The sequence below is a fragment of the Musca autumnalis genome, unplaced genomic scaffold, assembly GCF_047663935.1.
Source record: "Musca autumnalis isolate F117 unplaced genomic scaffold, ASM4766393v1 scaffold_6, whole genome shotgun sequence".
NCBI lineage: Eukaryota > Metazoa > Arthropoda > Insecta > Diptera > Muscidae > Musca > Musca autumnalis.
Window position 1 is genome coordinate 3,327,447 of NW_027412199.1, and position 21,185 is coordinate 3,348,631.

The window sequence follows — 21,185 nt, forward strand, 5'->3', positions numbered from 1 at the left end:
GGTCGTGAGAATTTTTTTGTATTTTTTTCTTGATTGTTGTCTTTGCTATTACGCAGACAAAACTTGTGTCTTTCTTGCTCATTTTAAGTTATGTCAAAAATGGTGGAATAGCTGTGGGTAAATTTTTTTTTGCATTTTGGGGGTTTTGTCTTAATTTTGCCTGTTATTGTTGTACAGTACGTCGTGTTTTGGTTTAATGTCGGTGATCACCCTACATAAGACAATGTGTACAGGTCCACCATTATGTTATAGTTACTATATATAATGATTTATATGAAATGATGGCGATGCACAAGGGGTGAAATCGCAAAAAATGGAGATTAATTAAAAAAATTAAATTCGGTTTTTGGTGTAACTGTCGTTGCTTGGTAATATGGTACAAAATTCTAAGCCTTTAACCAAAATGTCGAGATCATATTTTCTTTACTTCTACAGTTACACTGTGATAAAGCTAAAGAATTTTTAATAATTTAAAGAGCACCATAAAAAATTAAATTTTGCTGGTGTGTAAAGAGTAATATTTTTTACGCATCAGAAGTGGCCTTTTTAGAATGTAATCGTCAATTTCTGTTAGAAAGCCGAGTCTTAGAAAAATATATATATGGCAAAAGTAGTTTAGAAGCATATTAAAAAGTAATTTAAAAAATGCACAATTCACAATTTCAGCTAGTTTAGTTGCAATATATGCTTAAAATATTCGAAAACCCCCAAATTTTACTGTACCTCTATATGGGAACTATACCAAAATATTGACCTAGTTGACAAATTTTCACACTATGAATTCTTAGGCATTCAGAACTATAAATCCTAATTTACAGATAAATGTACTAAAAAATGTGGTCAAGACCCTCGAAATACATAAAATCGGGAGATAACCTTGTATGGGAGCTACACTAAAATATTGACCTAACTTACTTTTTGCCAAATATTAGCTTAACCAATAATTTATGATATTACAAAATTTTAGATTCATCAAATAAGAAATGTAGGCAAAACCGTAAAAACACTTTATAGTTTTTATGGTACCCATTTATGAGGGCTTCGAATATACCTCAATTTGCACCAAAACTGTGTTCCGTTATATAGATTTAAGTGTAAACATTCGAAAAATATTAACATTAGATCACTCAAATTCTTCCCTGAATTAATCTCCGTTTTTTGGAATCTTGTCCCAATCTTGTCGGCAATAAACTGTAGGACCCATATCATTGAGCTAATATTAATCGGGGTGCGTTGATATGAGAGATGTCTCCCTTGTCCCGACTGGGATGTTTGTGGAACATTATTAATATACAAACATATAATCTACAAATTATTTTAATTATATAAAAATCGTTAAAATACGACAAATGATTCAAATCTGACAATGCGGTAAATGACAAATGTTAGAATTAAGATGGCATATTCGAATCCATATTCTTAAAGAATAAGAACAAGGTTGTGGAGTGATATGGTGGGAATACCGAAACGAAGATCTATGCATGTAATCATGAGCTAATAACAAAAAATTCTAGAAAATCTATTAGTTTTCTCTGAAAGAAATTATTTTTAAAATAACCTATAAACACCACTAAATAATTCCTTACTCGTTCATTTGCTAAGTTGAGTGAATTAAACTTATTTAATATCTTTAGAAGGAAATATTATGGAAGATGCAGTATGTAACACAGATGCAGACAATGTATCTAGTAAACAAAAAGCAACTACTCAAAAGAGAACGCAGCGCCGAACCGGAAAACAACAACTTGATCGTCCAGAACGTGCATTATTTTGTTTAACACTTAAAAATCCATTAAGAATCTTTTGCATAAAAATAGTAGACTCAAAGTATCATTTCTAAAGAAAATTACAAATAAATTTAGTGTATAGTTATTCCTTTTTTATTAATTAAATATTATTTGTTAAAATTGCATTCCATGTATAAAGAGGAACAGAAGACTTGCCCACAACTATTCCATCTGATTTTAATCAATTTACAACCAACACAAGAAATAGGTATAATTTGAGAGTCACAAGATGTAGAATTGAAATATCAAACCAACGAATTTATTATAATGGTTGCTTGGAATTCAATCACTTACCAATCATATAAAGAATCTCACGACAATTTCGTCTTTTAAAAGAATGGTAAAATCATACTTATCAATTAATTCAATATTATTTATTTAATTGCTTTACACGTATAAAGTCGAACTCAATACTGGCCCCACAACTACTTTGTTGTAATGTCATATTTTTGGATAAAGTTGAATTAAAAACTGAATATCAAATTTTGGATCCGGGATAACAGTTAGTAAGAAAGAATAACTTTTACCAACATTTGAATGATCTACCCATGGGTTTAACAACACTCCAATTATAGCAGATATTGTGGTAGAAGATCTATTAGAGTGACGTATTGAAGCTTTTTCGGATTTTTTTGTCAAAATTTAGAACAAGTGCAATAAACAATCCACTGACGACATTCAATAGCTTCAATCATCGCATAAAGTTTACGATAGAAAACGAAACTAATGGCCGATTTCAATACTTTGATATATTAATCTCGTTAGTCGCGTTCTTAATATCTGCTACAAGAAAATAACAATGTTTAATCAAATCAATCGCACTGATAAAAATCAACAGATAACTCAAAACAGCTTTACTAAATGGTCACATAGTTACACCCATCCTTTAGGAACGCTATGCTAACTGTGAATGTTATGGTTGATCGAAATCCAAATTTTTCGTCTGAAAGACTTTTCGCATTCCAATGTACGAATTGTAAAAAATAAATAAAAGAAATTGTTGACGCAGTTAAAAATAGACACTGTGCAGAAAATTTAATACACAAATTAAAATGCAATGACTAAAACATTGTGCTAAGTTTGACCGGGCCATCTATAAAAGTTTAATATCCACCACGAGTTGAATTGAAGAATTGAATAATTAGATCCTTTAGTTTAAAAAGTACTAATCTTGTCCGCTACTGTGTCTTTAACAAAACATTGCCCTGTATTAACAATTTTCCAAATGAAACTGTTGTATCGGACGGTACCGTTAAATGAGATCTATGTTATAATTAACCTCAGTGTTATAATTAACAAAAAACACATAAAATTTCAAAAATAAAAACGAGGACCGATACAGCCCATTTTCAATACAAACCTTCTAGGAGTAATATGAACTTCCCTACGAAATTGGAATGCTTTGTCTTAAATATTGCGATCTGTATCTTGTTTTCAGCATACAGACGGACGTCACTATTTCGACTTATAAAAACGATATGATTATGTCTATTGTAAGCAAATTAGATTGAAATAAGATTATCGGTTGAAACAAATATAATAATATTACTGTCACAGCAAATAACAAATAATAATTTCGGAATGATTCAGAGCAATCATGTTTAAAAATTTAGTTTTTTCCCATTTTCTCAATTTTGTATATCCATATTTTTGTATAAAAAGCGAATATTTTTGTCGATTCGGCATGAATTTTCCATTTTTATGTGATTCTAGTAGTTTTCAATGTTAAGAAATGGTCAACTGATCCACAAAATAAAAAAAGTTTAACTAAAATTGATGAATTATTTTCAAATTCGGTTGTAGTTTTTTATGTCACGAGGATTTTGTGTAGCGAATTCCCGCAGCGGGAATTCTCGATATATTGCCTATGGGATTTTTTCAGGAAAAAAAATCATACTTTTCGGAAATTCGGAAAATATGTATTGACATTTGTCACAACTGATACTCAATGATTAAACTAATAAGTTAAGAACCCATTTCGCAATTTCTCTACATTGCATCTTCAGGGACAATCTACAATATATTTATTTCACATGTGTATGTATTACAATATTTCGACGTCGACGAATCTTGACACTAGAGATACTCGTTTCTTTAAATTTTGTGTTTGATTATTATTATATGAAATGCTGTAATACTAATTTGAAATAAATATTTTGTAGATTTTCCCTGAAGATGCAATATAGAGAAATTGCGAAATATTGGAAAAATTAAAATAAAAGCATGACCTCAAACTCAAAAAATAGTTGCTTTATTTGTATACTTTGCTTTTCGAAATAGTCAGGCTTAATTCCATAGTCGTTGTTTAAATATTTTATTAAAACAACTTTAATTCATTAATGGGAAAAAATGGAAGACTATAGTTTCAGATCTCGTCACAGATCTTCATCAGTTCCCTTGTTTCTTGTTTTTCAACAAGAAACTTATTATACCCAAGTGTCAATTGCTCGCTCATATAGATAAGTGTCCAATTAATAATTAATGTTGTTGTTTAAACAAACTTCTGGTCTCCAATTTGCTGTCAGTCGAGGCAAACATCCAGCAGAATTTGATTAAAATTTCTGAAATGTCTTCCAAAAATTTTAATACGCTGTGCATGCAGCCCAGACAGTTTTCTGTCAAACAGCTTCATTGAAAACAACACACGCAAGATGTCGTCTGAAAGATTGGAGAGCTGTTGGAGGTATAGTAATTTGATATAAAGTTGCTCACTAACTGTAACGAAATATTACTGTCAGCAACTTCGACGATATCTTTGGTGATTGTACCGGTCATACGTCTGAACATTTCGTTCTCTTTCATCAAATGGTTTGCTCCAACCGACAATTTCTAAAACGTAATTAAATTTATTCAATAGTTTTAAATATTAGAGACGAGTAGAGATGTTGCTTACCAGCAGGTGTGCGTTTAAGAAGTGGTTTATTAAAAAAGTGAGTACTGGTAAAGCATAGTAAATATAACTTTCAAGAGAATAAGAGTTGACGAAAGTACAAAGGGAGATGGAAATAAGTTAAACTAAGTATCGTAGTACTTAAAATATGAGAATTCGAAAGATATAACTATGTCAGGTTTACATTGAAGAGAGAATATAAATAAATATAAGATACATTTTAGAACATTATAAATTGGATAAACGAAGGAGGATGTTTCTTATTCTAAAACACAACGAATGAAATCGTAAAATTTCAAGGGGACAGTGAAAATGATTCAATTATTCTAAAGAATTACCACAATCATAAATGCATCATAACGGGTTCTTTTAATTAAAATATGGCAAAAAATTAAAAAAAAAAATAATAAAAATATGTCGTAAGGTATATGTTGGCACTACCAAAACCAAACTTAAGACGAGAGTATCAGGCCACAAATCAGACCACAAAGCTGTTAATAAACCCCCAGAAGAAAAGACCGCACTTGCAGCCCACTGTGCATTAACACAACACACCCCCGATTTCAATAATATCAAAATATTGACTCAAGAGAGTAACTACCATAAACGCTACACTCTTGAAATGTTACATATCATCAATACTCCCAACGATATCAGATTAAATTACAAAACAGACACAGATAACCGCGCTCAAATGTACCGACACACTGTAAATAAATACAAACGCGACAAGTTTTAGTTGAAGAAAGTACTTTGCAGCAAACTTACCACAACTCTCTTTCAAGTAAATCAATTTAGAAATAGTTTCATGTAAAATTTGTTAAGTTTTAATAATCTTTTGTAGTTCCCTGAAGATGATTGGAGGTTCCAATCGAAATATTGGAAAATAAAGAAATTTAAATCAGAACATCAGATTTTTTATTTAAAAGCCTGCAGCCAAACAATCCTTAACCCGCAAAAAATAAAATTGTATAACCGGTGTTTTGTGTGCACAAAATTCAGCCATCCCATTGTTAATCGATACATAAAGTGAGGGCGGCTTTGTTTGCAAGCTGAGGTTTTTCTGCAATATATGAAGAATTTGTCATAAATTTTCAACTACAAATTATGGCTTTTGGTATTAAACCCCAACGAAATTGTTCATTTTACAGGTTTTGTACAAATTTTTTATGGAATACTAAAACTCCCTTCAGGGAGACTTTTTGGGCGGTAAACATATCGTCGGTGTCATGCTTAAGTGTTTCATACGCCATTAGCCCGTTTTGAGATAATCGCATGTGTTGCGTCATAACTGCGTTGAGCTGATTAAAGAAAATATTTATATTTTTGACTTGAAATATTAATAATAGTATTTAGAACATATTTGCAAAATTATAGGGCAATATGTATTGGAATATAAACGTTACAGAGATTTTTTTAAAAAAAGAATTTTTGTCGATTTGTTCCATATCAACACTTATGACACAAATGTGAAATATTGTAAAACACATGGAAGAAAATTATAAATTAAATACTTCTAAAGCGAAAATTCAAGTTGTGATTTTTGAATGTTTTTTTTAAACTTCTAAATTTTTGTAAAATTTAATTTCATAACTAAAAAAAGTTTAAGCTTTCGCGTCAATGCGTGGATATCTCGAAAACTAGTGCAGATAGGATAAAGCCGATTAAAAATCTAGAAAGAGTATACCGGAAAGCCCTAGAAACCACCTGCAACTCAAACATTAAAAAATGGCGTATGGAACACTTAAGCATGTCACCGATGATATGATATACTGTAGATATTAATGAGTGAATTTAAGTAATATAACAAAAATAGTTTTACTTCAAAGTAGTGAAATTTAATATTTGTAGCTTGTAATTTTTAGCAATTATTACATTAGCATTAACGGTGTTATGTTGTATTTATTCTATTTTGATACCTTCAATGTTTCATGAATATTTTATGTACTGAATTAATTTTCTTTTCATTTATTAACAAAGTAATGTGTTTTTTTTTTTTTTTTTTTTTTTGTTTAATAAATCGGAAGTGCATTCATATTATCTGGCAATCACAATTTAAAATATAACTAGATTATTTGAATATTTCATTTTGTTGACAATATTTGCCAACTGTGTTGCTCTCGCTGTATACACACCATTTCCGTCCGGAGATTCGAATATTACTAACCAAATGCTGGTAGGTTTTGTTTGTAATATTCCTCTAATATTTATAGATTTATTTGGTGATGTGTGACTGACTGATTGACTAATTACCCTGTGCAATATCCAAAATATTTTGCCCTGAAATTTGATGGAGACCTTTGGATCACTCCTTAAATCACCTGAATACAAAAATGTGTCACCTGTACACGTTTTCGTATAGCCCCCACATAAGGATAAACCCCAGTAGATATACGTTTCAAACATATTTCAGAATTTAATAACCTTCCTTGTAGAAAATTATTACTGAAGCAATCAACATTTTAATAATTACAGTTTCGACGCCCTCTATATTTCAATAGTAACACTTTAAGCTTGTATACTTTTGTCATTGTGATTTTATAACTTTTCATATTTCCTAATGTGATTGATCTTTACATTTTAAAGGTGTAGCTGACAAAATACACCTCTGCAAAATATAGTTAATACTACTAATAGCCCTTCTTCCTTTACGTTAAAGTTTCTTAAAGTTTTACCATTTTAAGCTCGGAAAGCGTTCCTTAACCCCAAAAAGTAGTTAAACTCGACAAATTTCGTGGTGTAAATTGTGAAAAATCTGTCATACAGTTAATTTGACATTTATTAGACAATTAAGACAAATGAAAAAAGAAAACTTCGCGCACTTTCAAAGCAAAATAAAAAGAAATAAATTAAAATTAATATAAAATAATAATAAAAAAATTTAAACCAGTGAAATAAAAAACAGTGAAATTTATTTTATTTCTTCTTATTTTTTTAAACAGTCATGTTTGTTTTTTATACCCTCCACCATAGGATGGGGGGAATATTAAGTTTGTCACTCCGTTTGTAACTACTCGAAATAATCATTGTAGACCCCACAAACTATGTATATTCTTGATCAGCGGGCAAATCTACATCGATATAGCCATGTCCGTCTGTCTGTGGAAATCACTCTAGCGTCCGAACGGATTGAAGTAGGTGGATGAAATTTTGGTAAAATCTATTATATGTACGTAGAACTTTTGGTATTGAAAGCGGGCTATATAGGTCCACGTTTTCGTATAGCTCCCATACAAAGTGACGCGTGAAGAGTCGTCGTTTTAAGGAAATTTTATGATATTTGTCCCATTTGACCGCCGAATTGGTTGCAATTTGGTATTTTGTGTCTCCAGAGGCTAAAAACCCTTTCTCCCAAAGTTTGTTTATATAGGTACACGTTTTGGTATAGCCCCCATATAACGCCCCATATATAGTACGCGTTATTTTAAGATATTTTGAATGTTTTAGTCCCATTTGACCACAGAATCGGTTGTAAGTTTGTATTTTGTGTTTCCAGAGGCTAAGAAATACTTCTATCATAAAATGTTTATATAGGTCCAGGTTTTGATATAGACCCCATAGGACGATATCTCCCGATTTTCGGTATTTTGATGGTTTTAGCCTCATTACCGCAGCGAAATGCCTGAAATTTGGTACTGAGCCTTCGTTGTGGGTACAAAACTTTACCCCGGAAATTTGTATGTATAAGTCTACTCCTTCATATAGCCCCCATAGGACGGTACCTCCCGATTTTCGGTATTTTGGAGGTACTTACTTACTTAGCTGGCCCATTACAGAACATTTGTTCCACAGACCGAACTAAGAAAAGATCTCCATTCCTCTCAGTTTTTCGCTTCGCTTTTTGGAATACCGCGCCTTTTCATTTCTTCATCCACTTGTACGCTCCATCGAAGCTTAGGCCTGCCGATTCTGCGTGCACCGCCATGTGGCATGTATTCATACGCCTTTTTAGTGGGGTCAGCATCGCTCATTCTTATAATATGGCCTAGCCAATGCAATCGTTGCATCTCAATACGTTTAACTATATTCATGTCTTTGTATAGCTGATAAAGCTCGTGGTTCATACGACGTCGATATTCCCCGTCAATGCAAATCGGCCCGTAGATCTTTCGAAGAATTTTCTTCTCAATCACACCAAACACTGCCTTATCTGCTTGCGCAAGTACCCATGCTTCGGAACCATACATTAAAACGGGTAGTATCAGCGTTTTGTATAGTGTTATTTTTGTTTGACGAAATGTGGCTTTGTTTTTAAATAGCTTACTTAAACCATTGTAGCATCTGTTGGCCAATACAATTCTTCTTCTTATTTCACAACTGATGTTGTTTGTTGTGTTTATGGCAGTGCCGAAGTAGACGAAGTCTTTAACTACCTCAAAATTGTAGGTACCAACTTCCACAGTTGGTCCGAGCTCTATGCGCGTCTGCTTCGACCTTCTTAAAGGTATCAGTTACTTCCTTTACTGATCGTCCCATGACGTCTATGTCATCAGCATAAGCAAGTAACAATGTTGAATAGGCCACACGAAAGGCTGTCTCCTTGTCTGAAACCTCTTTTGGTACAAAATTCTTCGGAGAGGTTCTTTCCAATTTTAACTGAGGACCTAGTATCAGTTAAAGTCATCTTACAAAGCCGGATGACCTTTGCGGGGATACCAAATTCAGACATTGCATGGAATACCTTTGATGGAGGGGACAGCCGTTTGATTGCTGTTTTTACCTCATCTTGGCCGGGCGGTATACATTCTATACCATCTTCTGGGATTGGATCTGTGGTATTATCGTTTTCGCTACTATTGGATACCAGCAGATTGGAGAAATGTTCCTTCCATATCCTGAGCACGCTATCTGTATCTGTTATCAGATTACTTTGCTGGTCTCTACAGGAGGATGTGCCTTTACCAAAGCCATCTGTTTGATGTTTCACTCTTTGGTAGAATTTTCGGACTTCATTCTGGCTCCTGTACTTCTCGATTTTTTCACACTCCCGCTTTTCCATTTCTCTCTTTTTCTAGCGGAAAAGACGTTTCTCTTCACTCCTTTTCTCCCGATATCTCTCTCGTGCGCTTCGCGTTGCTACTAATTGTAAAGTAGCTCTATATGCCGCATTTTTCTCTTCGGTAGCAGCACGGCACTCCTGGTCATACCATGGTCAAGAAATTGGGCTAGTTGAGTGGAATATGCTGTGGCTATCTGTTGTGTCTGCAGCTATCGATGTCCAACTTCCGCTTTGTGTCTTTTCGTGCTCTATTTGCAACGTTTAGACGGGTACGTACCTTTGCTGCAACAAGGTAGTGGTCCGAATCAATGTTTGTGCCTCGGAACGATCGTACATCCAACACGCCGATGAATGTCTTCCATCTATCACAACATGATCAATTTGATTACTTGTTCTTTGATCTGGAGACAGCCAGGTTCCCTTATGAATATCGAGATGACTAAATCTGTTACTGCTAACTACCATGTTTTTTGCAGCTGCAAAGTCTATCAGCTTCATACATTTGTTAGATATTTCACTGTGGAGACTGAATTTCCCGATTGTTGGACCAAAGATATTCTCCTTTCCAATTTTGGCATTAAAATCGCCTAGAATGATTTTAATGTCATGGGCAGGGCAACGGCCATATGTTTCTTCTAAGCGCTCGTAAAATATATCTTTGGAATGTTCGTCCTTTTCTTCAGTGGGAGCATGAGCGCAAATAAAGCTGATGTTGAAGAATTTAGCTTTTATTCGAATTGCAGAAGTCTTTCATTCACTGGGGTGAAGCTGGATACCAGATGTTTTAATCTCCGACTAACTACGAATCCGCAACCAAACTCATGCTTTACGTCATGGCAGCTATAATACAGTGCGTCACCTTTAAGTGTTGTTGTGACGCTTTCCCAAACCATCGTATTTCCTGTATGGCAGTAATAACGGCCTTGTACTTTTCGAGTACGTCTGCCAATGCGAAGACTGCACCTTCTCTATAAAGAGTGTGAGCATTCCAGCTGCAGATTCGCAGAACATGATCCTTAAAACGTTTGAGGGGTTCGTCAACTTTAGAGGGATTTGTTTTTCCTTTCTTTCTTTTTTTCATAGTAGGCTGTTTTTTCTAGGGGAGGGTTACTAACCCGACGCCCAAACCCAAGTTTTTAACGTTCTTATGGGCGAACGCGCGGCACATGTCAGCTCACTACCTTTACAAGTGTTCAAGGCAGTTCCCCAGGTGACACCACGGGGAGGTCTGTGTCCACTTAAGATGAAAGAGGGACCAAGATAAATCCTGGGCTTTGCCATGTTAAAACCGTAAACGACCGTTCCTTGGTATCTTCCATCTCTTAGGTCACCCAAGGTTGTGGCCTTAATATTCCACCGAAATGGGTAAAATTTGGTGGTTAGTCTTCATTTGGGGTATAAAACATTCCATATGAAATTTTTCGGTATAGGTCACACGCCCTCATATAGTTCCCATAGGACGATATCTCCCAATTTTCGGTATTTTTGAAGGTTTTAGCTATACTATACTACCAAAATGCCTGAAATTTTATATGTCGTCCTCTTTTGGGATGCAAAACTTTCTCCCAGAAATTTGTCGGTATACGTGCATGTTTTGGGGTGTACCCCCATAGAACGGTATATCACAATTTTCGCTATATAGAAGGTTTAAGCCTCATTATAACACGGAAATGGCTGAGAGATGGTACTTAGTTTTCGTTGAGGGTATAAAACTTTCTACCTAAAATTTGTCGGTATAGGTCCATGTCTTCCCATAAAACGGAACCTCCCGATTTTCTACATATAGTTCGTTCTCCACCAAAATAGCTGACATTTGGTATTAAGTATGAAATTCCAGTATGAAACATTCTAGCCGAAATGTGCGGGTACAGTCCGACGTCCTCAAATACCCCCATAGGACCGTACCTTCCGATTTACGGTATTTTGAAAGTTGTGGCCTCAATATACCACCGATATGACTAAAATTTAAAATTTGAAGGGAGTATTATCAGTTGAGATATATGTACTCCTTCTGCAATAGAAGGAAGAGTTTAGTACTTTCATAAACGAAATAAAACTAATTGTTCCTTTTCACTTCTATACAGTTCGTGGTGGAGGGTATAAAAAGTTTGGCCTGCCGAACTTAACGCTTTTCTTACTTGTTTGAAATTGCTGATGGATCTACCATTTTTAGTTCTTTCTTTTGCTACTGTTACTATTACAATATAGCTTATGTAAGCAAATATGCAATACTAATTTTATCAAGCAATACTATATGACAATATCGCTCCTCGAAAGTAGAAGCTAAACGAAATTCAACAAATTCGGTCATTCCTGTGTAGCAATTTGAACACTGTACGTCAAACTTAATTCTTCCTTCAGTATATGAAACCGATAGATGTGCATCATTCGCAATACAGAAGGTGAATCAAGAAAACAATCTACGAAATCGTGTTTTCTTTATTGGCACCCAACTAAGTGGCCATATTACATCATCAATAGCCGAAGACAACAGCATAATCAAAAGGCGACACGTAATGTTTTGAAGCACACAATCTGTGCAATCGTCTTGCTTCACAGACGACCTACACAGATGGCCATATAAGACGACGGTTCATTCCTGTATAACAATTGAACACTTCGTATCAAATTCAATGCTTCCTGAACTACAGGATAATGATAATAGCGCATCATCACTAATTTGAACATTACATATCAACTTCGATGCTTCATCAAGTACATTTAACCGATAATATTGCATCATCAGTACCTACAGAGTGTAAATAAAGTATACAATATTCGCAATAGTCTTGTTTCACTGACGCAAAAGTCAATGACCCTGCAACACGGTTCATTTCTGTAGATCAATTTAAACTCTTCATAACAACATAAATGTACATGAAACAGATAATAGTGCATCATCACGCAAACTGAACACTACATATCAACTTCAATGCTTCCTGAAGTACATCAAACCGATAATAGTGCATCATCAGTACCTACAGAGTGTGAACAAACATCATTACTGAAACCAACGTGCAATACCGTTCACATCAACGCAGTTTTACTTCAGGGGGAGGTTTCGCAGAAAGTCTACAATATGGTTTGGACTTCCCACAGAACTCGTCCAACGCCATCTTCCTACATCGTTGCAGTTTTAGCACATTCAACAACCTGGTACATGAGCAGAATTCAACAACTCATCAGCCTCATACTGTTTTGCTATCACATCCAACAACTCAATTACACAGATTCAGTTCAATGTAGCAGATTCAACAATCCATCATTCCTGATATAGTTTGCCGTAGCCGTTCCCACAATCTTTTATTTCTGCTGTTTCATCGGAGTACTCTCAGCACCAAAGCAAATAACATTTTAATAATTACAGTTTCAACGCCCTCCATATTTAAATAGTAACCCTTTAAAGCTGGGTACACATTGTCAGTTTTGAATGACAGCTTTGTTGTTGCTTGCTAATGTGGCCGTTCATTTTTGTCATTCATCATGCAACCGCAAAATGTTTTGTGGTTGCTGGACGGTTTGACAGTTATCGATAATTGCAAAATATCGACATTCAAAACTGACAATGTGTACCCAGCTTAAGCCTTTGTCCTTTTGTCATCGTGATTTTATAACTTTTCATATTTTCTATTGCGATTGATCTTTACATTTTAAAAGTTTAACTGAAAACATACACCTTTGTAAAATATAGTTAACACTACTAATGTTGAACTGTGTTCAACAACTTAGTTATTAAGATCAATATGAATTCACAATCTGAAGTAATTTGAATTTTAAAAATCAACTGACACTAACCCCAGAATATGGCAAACTTATATGCATTGAAGTTCTCATTCAATGTACCAAAGGCTGTCATTTCTTGTTTTAATTACCATTTGTTCCTTCTGTCTAAAATGAAGAAAATGTCTAAAGTAACAAAAGCATAGCAATTTTTTAAACTTACTTGGATTTGAACCTCCAAACAGTTAAGAACAGATTCAATAAAGAATTGCTGCTCAGCCGCAAAACTATTAAATATAACCTCAACCTGCCTTTCATTTGGTTAACAACATTACCATCGAAGGAGTTGCCACCACAAGATTCCATCTATTATAGTCCACTTACTCGGCCTACTCCCGAGATTGTACACGTGTTTTAGTTGGTTTAAAGGCTTTACAAACTTTTTGAGGCTCCAGTATCGAAAGTTTCAACACCTTTCCTGCTATCGTCCGCCTTATGAACGGTAGCATTGACTTTCCACTAAAAAATTAACGTAATCTGTGAATTCCGAAAGCTCATCTTCAATATTCTGGGTTTCTGCTGCAGAAACCTATTCGTATTGCTCATTCGATTCTTGGGTAATGTTGTTCACCCTTTGTAATTTTGGACCTGTGTATCTGTCTGATCCCGCAGGGCGTTTGAACGGTTGCTTCTGAGACATAGATACATTGTTATTATTGTTATTTTGGTAGTATGTTGTCTGCCTAAATTGAGATGACAATGGTCCCATGTCCATCGGTTCTGGACTTTTATACTCGTAATGCAATTTAAACCTAGTAGAAGGACCAACGTCTTGATATTTTCCGTCTTTTTTCTTATAATTTGGATTTTTCTTTACATTTTCTGTGATAAGAGTCTCATGATCCGTATGTTTCGCGTACTGCTTTTGACTTCCATTATTTCCATTAGCAAATGCAGTTGCATATACATACCGTTCATGGTTGGCTTCGACCTCTTGGGCCAAAGCTAAAGCCGTTGGTAAGTTTGCTGTTCGCGCAGCGAAAAGTATGTCACAAAGAGGCTTTCGAAGACCAGATATAAACACTCGAAGAGCATCTCTTCTATACTTCTCGTTAATTGTTAGCGCGACTTCATTATCGTAGGTCATTACTGTTTTATTTGTTAGTAAGCTGAGATTCTGTTCTACTAAATCGTAGAATTGAGCCACCGTGTTACCTGTGGTATCATCGTTTTCGCTACTATTGGATACCAGCAGATTGGAGAAATGTTCCTTCCATATCCTGAGCACGCTATCTGTATCTGTTATCAGATTACATTGCTGGTCTCTACAGGAGGATGTGCCTTTACCAAAGCCATCTGTTTGATGTTTCACTCTTTGGTAGAATTTTCGGACTTCATTCTGGCTCCTGTACTTCTCGATTTTTTCACACTCCCGCTTTTCCATTTCTCTCTTTTTCTAGCGGAAAAGACGTTTCTCTTCTCTCCTTTTCTCCCGATATCTCTCTCGTTCGCTTCGCGTTGCTCCTAATTGTAAAGTAGCTCTATATGCCGCATTTTTCTCTTCGGTAGCAGCACGGCACTCCTGGTCATACCATGGTCAAGAAATTGGGCTAGTTGAGTGGAATATGCTGTGGCTATCTGTTGTGTCTGCAGCCTATCGATGTCCAACTTCCGCTTTGTGTCTGTTCGTGCTCTATTTGCAACGTTTAGACGGGTACGTACCTTTGCTGCAACAAGGTAGTGGTCCGAATCAATGTTTGTGCCTCGGAACGATCGTACATCCAACACGCCGATGAATGTCTTCCATCTATCACAACATGATCAATTTGATTACTTGTTCTTTGATCTGGAGACAGCCAGGTTCCCTTATGAATATCGAGATGACTAAATCTGTTACTGCTAACTACCATGTTTTTTGCAGCTGCAAAGTCTATCAGCTTCATACATTTGTTAGATGTTTCACTGTGGAGACTGAATTTCCCGATTGTTGGACCAAAGATATTCTCCTTTCCAATTTTGGCATTAAAATCGCCTAGAATGATTTTAATGTCATGGGCAGGGCAACGGCCATATGTTTCTTCTAAGCGCTCGTAAAATATATCTTTGGAATGTTCGTCCTTTTCTTCAGTGGGAGCATGAGCGCAAATAAAGCTGATGTTGAAGAATTTAGCTTTTATTCGAATTGCAGAAGTCTTTCATTCACTGGGGTGAAGCTGGATACCAGATGTTTTAATCTCCGACTAACTACGAATCCGCAACCAAACTCATGCTTTACGTCATGGCAGCTATAATACAGTGCGTCACCTTTAAGTGTTGTTGTGACGCTTTCCCAATCCATCGTATTTCCTGTATGGCAGTAATAACGGCCTTGTACTTTTCGAGTACGTCTGCCAATGCGAAGACTGCACCTTCTCTATAAAGAGTGTGAGCATTCCAGGTGCAGATTCGCAGAACATGATCCTTAAAACGTTTGAGGGGTTCGTCAACTTTAGAGGGATTTGTCTTTCCTTTCTTTCGTTTTTTCATAGTAGGCTGTTTTTTCTAGGGGAGGGTTACTAACCCGACGCCCAAACTTAAGTTTTTAACGTTCTTATGGGCGAACGCGCGGCACATGTTAGCTCACTACCTTTACAAGTGTTCAAGGCAGTTCCCCAGGTGACACCACGGGGAGGTCAGTGTCCACTTGAGATGAAAGAGGGACCAAGATAAATCCTGGGCTTTGCCATGTTAAAACCGTAAACGACCGTTCCTTGGTATCTTCCATCTCTTAGGTCACCCAAGGTTGTGGCCTTAATATTCCACCGAAATGGGTAAAATTTGGTGGTTAGTCTTCATTTGGGGTATAAAACATTCCATATGAAATTTTTCGGTATAGGTCACACGCCCTCATATAGTTCCCATAGGACGATATCTCCCAATTTTCGGTATTTTTGAAGGTTTTAGCTATACTATACTACCAAAATGCCTGAAATTTTATATGTCGTCCTCTTTTGGGATGCAAAACTTTCTCCCAGAAATTTATCTGTATCGGTCCACGCTGTAATGTACACCCCATGGAACGGTACATCCCAATTTTCGGTGTTTTGAAGGGTTTAGCCTCATTATAACATCGAAATGGGTAAAATTTGGTACATAGTCTTCGTTGTGGGTATAAAACTTTCCACTTGAAATTAGTAGGTATAGGTCAACGTCTTCATATAGCTCCCATAGAACGGCACCGCCCGATTTTCGGTATTTTGAATGTTGTAGCCTCATTATTTCACCGAAGTAGCTGCAATTTGGTATTTAGTCTTTTTTGGGCTACAAAATTTTCCCTCAGAAATTTGTCGGTATACGTGCATGTTTTGGGGTGTACCCCCATAGAACGGTATATCAAAATTTTCGCTATATAGAAGGTTTAAGCCTCATTATAACACGGAAATGGCTGAGAGATGGTACTTAGTTTTCGTTGAGGGTATAAAACTTTCTACCTAAAATTTGTCGGTATAGGTCCATGTCTTCCCATAAAACGGAACCTCCCGATTTTCTACATATAGTTCGTTCTCCACCAAAATAGCTGATGTTTGGTATTAAGTATGAAATTCCAGTATGAAACATTCTAGCCGAAGTGTGCGGTTACAGGCCGACGTCCTCAAATACCCCCATAGGACCGTACCTTCCGATTTACGGTATTTTGAAAGTTTTGGCCTCAATATACCACCGATATGACTAAAATTTAAAATTTGAAGGGAGTATTATCAGTTGAGATATATGTACTCCTTCTGCAATAGAAGGAAGAGTTTAGTACTTTCATAAACGAAATAAAACTTATTGTTCCTTTTCACTTCTATACAGTTCGTGGTGGAGGGTATAAAAAGTTTGGCCTGCCGAACTTAACGCTTTTCTTACTTGTTTGAAATTGCTGATGGATCTACCATTTTTAGTTCTTTCTTTTGCTACTGTTACTATTACAATATAGCTTATGTAAGCAAATATGCAATACTAATTTTATCAAGCAATACTATATGACAATATCGCTCCTCGAAAGTAGAAGCTAAACGAAATTCAACAAATTCGTTCTTTCCTGTGTAGCAATTTGAACACTGTACGTCAAACTTAATTCTTCCTTCAGTATATGAAACCGATAGATGTGCATCATTCGCAATACAGAAGGTGAATCAAGAAAACAATCTACGAAATCGTGTTTTCTTTATTGGCACCCAACTAAGTGGCCATATTACATCATCAATAGCCGAAGACAACAGCATAATCAAAAGGCGACTCGTAATGTTTTGAAGCACACAATCTGTGCAATCGTCTTGCTTCACAGACGACCTACACAGATGGCCATATAAGACGACGGTTCATTCCTGTAGAACAATTGAACACTACGTATCAAATTCAATGCTTCCTGAACTTCAGGATAATGATAATAGCGCATCATCACTAATTTGAACATTACATATCAACTTCGATGCTTCATCAAGTACATTTAACCGATAATATTGCATCATCAGTACATACAGAGTGTAAATAAAGTATACAATATTCGCAATAGTCTTGTTTCACTGACGCAAAAGTCAATGACCCTGCAACACGGTTCATTTCTGTAGATCAATTTAAACACTTCATAACAACATAAATGTACATGAAACAGATAATAGTGCATCATCACGCAAACTGAACACTACATATCAACTTCAATGCTTCCTGAAGTACATCAAACCGATAATAGTGCATCATCAGTACCTACAGAGTGTGAACAAACATCATTACTGAAACCAACGTGCAATACCGTTCTCATCAACGCAGGTTTACTTCAGGGGGAGGTTTCGCAGAAAGTCTACAATATGGTTTGGACTTCCAACAGAACTCGTCCAACGCCATCTTCCTACATCCTTGCAGTTTTAGCACATTCAACAACCTAGTACATGAGCAGAATTCAACAACTCATCAGCCTCATACTGTTTTGCTATCACATCCAACAACTCAATTACACAGATTCAGTTCAATGTAGCAGATTCAACAATCCATCATTTCTGATATAGTTTGCCGTAGCCGTTCCCACAATCTTTTATTTCTGCTGTTTCATCGGAGTACTCTCAGCACCAAAGCAAATAACATTTTAATAATTACAGTTTCAACGCCCTCCATATTTCAATCGCAACCCTTTAAAGCTGGGTACACATTGTCAGTTTTGAATGACAGCTTTGTTGTTGCTTGCTAATGTGGCCGTTCATTTTTGTCATTCATCATGCAACCGCAAAATGTTTTGTGGTTGCTGGACGGTTTGACAGTTATCGATAATTGCAAAATATCGACATTCAAAACTGACAATGTGTACCCAGCTTAAGCCGTTGTCCTTTTGTCATCGTGATTTTATAACTTTTCATATTTTCTATTGCGATTGATCTTTACATTTTAAAAGTTTAACTGATAACATACACCTTTGTAAAATATAGTTAACACTACTAATGTTGAACTGTGTTCAACAACTTAGTTATTAAGATCAATATGAATTCACAATCTGAAGTAATTTGAATTTTAAAAATCAACTGACACTAACGCCAGAATATGACAAACTTATATGCATTGAAGTTCTCATTCAATGTACCAAAGGCTGTCATTTCTTGTTTTAATTACCATTTGTTCCTTCTGTCTAAAATGAAGAAAATGTCTAAAGTAACAAAAGCATAGCAATTTTTTAAACTTACTTGGATTTGAACCTCCAAACAGTTAAGAACAGATTCAATAAAGAGTTGCTGCTCAGCCGCAAAACTATTAAATATAACCTCAACCTGCCTTTCATTTGGTTAACAACATTACCATCGAAGGAGTTGCCACCGCAAGATTCCATCTATTATAGTCCACTTACTCGGCCTACTCCCGAGATTGTACACGTGTTTTAGTTGGGTTAAAGGCTTTACAAACTTTTTGAGGCTCCAGTATCGAAAGTTTCAACACCTTTCCTGCTATTGTTCGCCTTATGAACGGTAGCAGGGACTTTCCACTAAAAAATTAACGTAATCTGTGAATTCCGAAAGCTCATCTTCAATATTCTGGGTTTCTGCTGCAGAAACCTATTCGTATTGCTCATTCGATTCTTGGGTAATGTTGTTCACCCTTTGTAATTTTGGACCTGTGTATCTGTCTGATCCCGCAGGGCGTTTGAACGGTTGTTTCTGAGACATATATACATTGTTATTATTGTTATTTTGGTAGTATGTTGCCTGCCTAAATTGAGATGACAATGGTCCCATGTCCATCGGTTCTGGACTTTTATACTCGTAATGCAATTTAAACCTAGTAGAAGGACCAACGTCTTGATATTTTCCGTCTTTTTTCTTATAATTTGGATTTTTCTTTACATTTTCTGTGATAAGAGTCTCATGATCCGTATGTTTCGCGTACTGCTTTTGACTTCCATTATTTCCATTAGCAAATGCAGTTGCAAATACATACCGTTCATGGTTGGCTTCGACCTCTTGGGCCAAAGATAAAGCCGTTGGTAAGTTTTCTGTTCGCGCAGCGAAAAGTATGTCACAAAGAGGCTTTCGAAGACCAGATATAAACACTCGAAGAGCATCTCTTCTATACTTCTCGTTAATTGTTAGCGCGACTTCATTATCGTAGGTCATTACTGTTTTATTTGTTAGTAAGCTGAGATTCTGTTCTACTAAATCGTAGGATTGAGCCACCGTGTTACCTTGCCTAAGTGTACTCAACTCTTGTTCAATTAAATCTATGGGACGTTTATCCGCATAGGTAAAATCTAACCTAGAAATTATTGCATCGAAGTTCAACACCGTGTTGAACGACGATAGGACTGCAGCGACAGGTCCTTTAATTTTATTTCTTATGACGGCAACTGCCTCGTAGTGTTTTGAACTACCATCATACTTTGCAAACACTTTGTATGCTGTATGGGCAGCTTGTCGCCAGGAAACGTGACTTTAAAACCTCCAAACTTTCGGTACATACCACTGTGTCTATTATTTCCACCTCTTTGTATTTTTTTACGATTATTTCTCTCGTTCTTAAAGATTCAATTTCTTTAGTTAAGTCCTCAAATTGCGTAACGGCTAATGGGCCCTTTCAAAATAGCTTGCAATTGATCAGCATTCATTTTTTTTATTATTTTTTAACACAAACGCAAAAACCATATTTTTAATGCCTTTTTATAAAATTTTTTGTAGAGCTTACACTTTTTCTATTATCACACTTCAAAACCTTTCAAAATAGCTTGCAATTGATCAGCATTCATTTTTTATTATTTTTTAACACAAACGCAAAAACTATATTTTTAATGCCTTTTTATAAAATTTTTTGTAGTGCTTACACTTTTTCTATTATCACACTTCACAACCTATCACAAAAATTATTTTAATTTATAAATTGTATTTTTACTTATTCTATAAAACGCTTGCATTCCACTTACTTGCTGGTTTTTTTGTTGGCGCAGGCTTGTCCTTTCGATTTATTCAGCTCCGTATTTTCTTTTGTTAGTTGATATAGTTGTTGATGCAGGCTTGTTGTCCTGGCTGTTGTCTCCTATGGAATGACTTAGGTGTTTGATGAGTCGATGACCACTTGTGGGTGGGCCGGTGGTGGTGGATGGCGGGTAAAAAATTTATAGCGCCAATTATTGCAAATAATAGACCACGGTTTTGTACTTATCCGTTCAAGTATTTATTGCAAAGTGATTAAGCATAATTTTGTTTCTATTCTAAACTTAAAACCATCATAACATAAAATGCTGACCCATCATTTTCTACATGCTTTATTATGGGTCTTCATGCTTAATTAAGTG

At 35.6% G+C, this 21,185-nt stretch overlaps 1 protein-coding gene across 6 annotated transcripts in view; it reads left to right on the plus strand.

The window, feature by feature from the left end:
• Positions 1–21,185, plus strand: part of Ca-alpha1D (Ca[2+]-channel protein alpha[[1]] subunit D) — a 1,669,376-nt gene that overhangs the window by 158,536 nt on the left and 1,489,655 nt on the right. For all 6 annotated transcript variants that reach the window (XM_073958159.1, XM_073958162.1, XM_073958158.1 and 3 more), the window contains exons 2-3: positions 1,635–1,827; positions 6,748–6,853. In XM_073958159.1, the coding sequence (XP_073814260.1) occupies positions 1,646–1,827; positions 6,748–6,853 (288 nt within the window). In that variant the 5' untranslated portion in view covers positions 1,635–1,645. The remainder of the gene's footprint in view (positions 1–1,634; positions 1,828–6,747; positions 6,854–21,185) is intronic.